The 2,892-nt window shown below is 59.1% G+C and overlaps 1 protein-coding gene across 1 annotated transcript in view; it reads right to left on the reverse strand.

The window, feature by feature from the left end:
- Nucleotides 1-1,390, reverse strand: part of VDBG_03027 (O-acetylhomoserine (thiol)-lyase) — a gene marked incomplete at both ends in the record, with an annotated part of 1,696 nt that extends 306 nt beyond the window's left edge. The window contains 4 exons of the mRNA XM_003006842.1: nt 54-651; nt 719-1,064; nt 1,127-1,265; nt 1,341-1,390. Of these exons, the coding sequence (XP_003006888.1) occupies nt 54-651; nt 719-1,064; nt 1,127-1,265; nt 1,341-1,390 (1,133 nt within the window). The remainder of the gene's footprint in view (nt 1-53; nt 652-718; nt 1,065-1,126; nt 1,266-1,340) is intronic.
- Nucleotides 1,391-2,892: the final 1,502 nt, after the last annotated feature.

Genomic DNA, 2,892 nt, shown 5'->3' on the forward strand with positions numbered 1-2,892 from the left:
GGGGCTAGAAATTGTTAGCTTGGAGATCTATAAGTGGCGAATATGCAACGTACTGGATAGCGAGCGTCTTGTAATCGCCAACGTTGGCCAGGTTGGAAATCAGTTTGAAGTTGTCGACGACTTGGGAGCCAGCAGCACCGCCGCCCTTGACACCGAAGCTCAGCACACCACCGAAGCCACGCTTGAGGTACTTCTTGGCTGTCTCGTGGTAGGGGTGGCTCTCGAGACCAGGGTAAGAGACCCAGTTGACGTAGCTGCTGTTCTCGAGATACTTGGCGAGGGCCAGGGCGTTCGAGGCGTGGCGCTCGGCACGCAGCGACAGGGTCTCAATACCCGATGAGGAGCTGCTGGGCGGCGAAGGGGTTGAGAGTGTCGCCGAGGTCGCGCAAGATCTCAACGCGGGCGCGGATGGCAAAGCTGATGGGGCAAAGGTCTCCCAGAACTTGAGGGCGTGGTAGCCCTCGGAGGGCTCGACGAACTGAGGAAAGCGCTCGGCGTGCTCGCCCCAGTTGAACTTGCCGCTGTCGACAATGACACCGGCGACGGTAGTGCCGTGACCACCGATCCACTTGGTGGCGGAATGGACGACAATGTCGGCGCCGTGCTCGATGGGGCGGATGAAGTAGCTCCGGCACCGAAGGTGTTGTCGACCTGGGGAATGTTAGCGGTCGCACAGAGATGCAATGGCTACTGGGACAACCTACGATGACGGGCACACCCTTGGCGTGGGCGACCTTGGCAATGGCCTCGAGGTCGGGGACGTTGTACTTGGGGTTGCCAATGCTCTCAACGTAGACGGCCTTGGTCTTGTCGTCGATCAGAGCCTCAATGTCCTCGACCTTGTCGCCGTCGGCGAACTTGGTCGTGATTCCGAGGCGGGGAAGGAAGACCTTGAACTGGTTGTAGGTGCCACCGTACAGCAGGGATGTGGAGACAATGTTGTCACCGGCGTGGGCGAGGGCATTGATAGCGATGAACTGCGCAGACTGACCGGAAGACGTGGCTACGGCAGCGACACCACCCTCGAGGGCGGCAATGCGCTTCTCGAAGACGTCGACAGTAGGCTGTGAGGAGGGCGCGTTAGTTGGTGCGCCCTTGAAAGCTGATGCTTGACGGAGCGACTCACGTTTCCGATGCGGCTGTAGATGTTGCCAAACTCCTTGAGGCCAAAAAGCCTAGCACCGTGGGCCGAATCATCGAAGACGAAGCTCGTGGTGGCATAGATGGGGACAGCACGCGACTTGGTGGTCGGGTCAGGCTCCTGGCTTCATTCGAGGTCAGTTCAGGTGGTTCTTTGCGAGGCACCAACACAATGGGGCCAGTAGGCCATCGCGACGTACCCAGCGTGCAGCTGCAGCGTCTCGAAGTTCTTGGGCGCCTCGTCGGCCATGGCTACAGCGTTGCGAAAGTATGGGGTGAAAGTGTGTAAAAGAGAGAGAGAGAGAGAGATGCGGCGAAGTTCACGATCGGTCCCTGTAGACGTCGCGAGAAAGAAGACTGCTTGTAAAGAGGTAAGCGTCACAGGCTGGAGAGCGAGAGAGGTGAGGAGCAGAGGCCAGTCCGGTCAGCCGAGAGGAGGGGAGGTGCTCGGGTTTTGGTGAGGACATGATGCCATCGAGGGGGGCCCAGCAGTGAGAAAGCCAGCCCCCGCGGCCGCTAGGCCTGTCGGATAGGAAACGCAGCTCAGCATTTAGCTCCTCCCCCCACCTCTCCGTGGAGTGACGAGGTGCTGCAGCACAGGCACAGGCACAGATTACCCGATGGCTTGAGCCACGGGGGCGGTGATCGCATGTCTTTCTGAGGCCTGGCGACGCGGGTGAGCGGGCGAGTGGGCGAGTCGGGGTCCAGCCCAACGCGTTTAGAGTCCGATATAGGAAACGGTGTGGGGTTGGCGCAGAGCACGCCATCGACGCGAAAATGCCATAGCTCCTTTGAAGAAGGTCGTGACAGGCGACATTCCGCGCTGGCGGGCCACGATGGTCCATTTCGGGATTTGAAGGTGTAAGAGAAGCCACTCAGGATTAGGCTCAGCGGCATGGGCATATGGGCATATGGGCGTGCGAGAGCAGAGGCAGAAGAGGCCTCGGGATATGACAAGGCGCCATCGTGCTTGCCTCACGAATACACCAGATCTGGGCCAGCAAGAACGTGCCCTCTGTGCCTGCCATCGTTGCGCAAAGGGTACTACCTACCTGCATAGGTACCTCCCAAGCTGCCTACCTGATTGACCAAAAAGCCCCAGCCATAAGAAAAAAAAAAGGAGGGGCATAAGCAGGGGCACCCAACAGGGTTTGGTGGGGAATGGAGGGGTAGTTTCGCTTGGTGAGGAAACAGTTGGGACCTACCATGTACACACCAGAAGAGGGCGAGCTGCTGCAAATGAATGATGGGTGAACGCACAGCAAACTACACACACCCTGACGAGCAGGGGTTCATTATCCTTTCCAACCAATTCATCATAATGCATCATCATTATCGCCATCACTAGTCCCTCATCTGACTGCATGATACGTCCACCCAACACAGACCAGATGCATTACGATGATCCAATTCGCGGACTAACTGAACGCCTGTTTTGGACGACACCTACGAGCGCTAATCATCGCCGGCGGCAGTCGCACTACCGCCCGCATTCTGAGCAGATTCACCGTCACAGCGAGCTTACGTCCCGACACATAGCCCACCACCCCACCGTTCATCGCGTCTTCTGCCGTCCACCCCACCAACGTTTACGCATAAGCCTCCTGCTTCACCGGCGGCGGCGGCGCGAGCCCCGAAGCCGCAGGCACGGGTCCCGGCGCCGCCTTGCGCCTCAGCCCGCCCTTAAACACAATCTTGCCCGTGAGCGCCGCCGAGCCGACCACGCGACGAACTGCGCCGCCGCGAAAATGG

This window comes from Verticillium alfalfae, genomic scaffold (genome assembly GCF_000150825.1).
Source record: "Verticillium alfalfae VaMs.102 supercont1.3 genomic scaffold, whole genome shotgun sequence".
Taxonomy (NCBI): domain Eukaryota; kingdom Fungi; phylum Ascomycota; class Sordariomycetes; order Glomerellales; family Plectosphaerellaceae; genus Verticillium; species Verticillium alfalfae.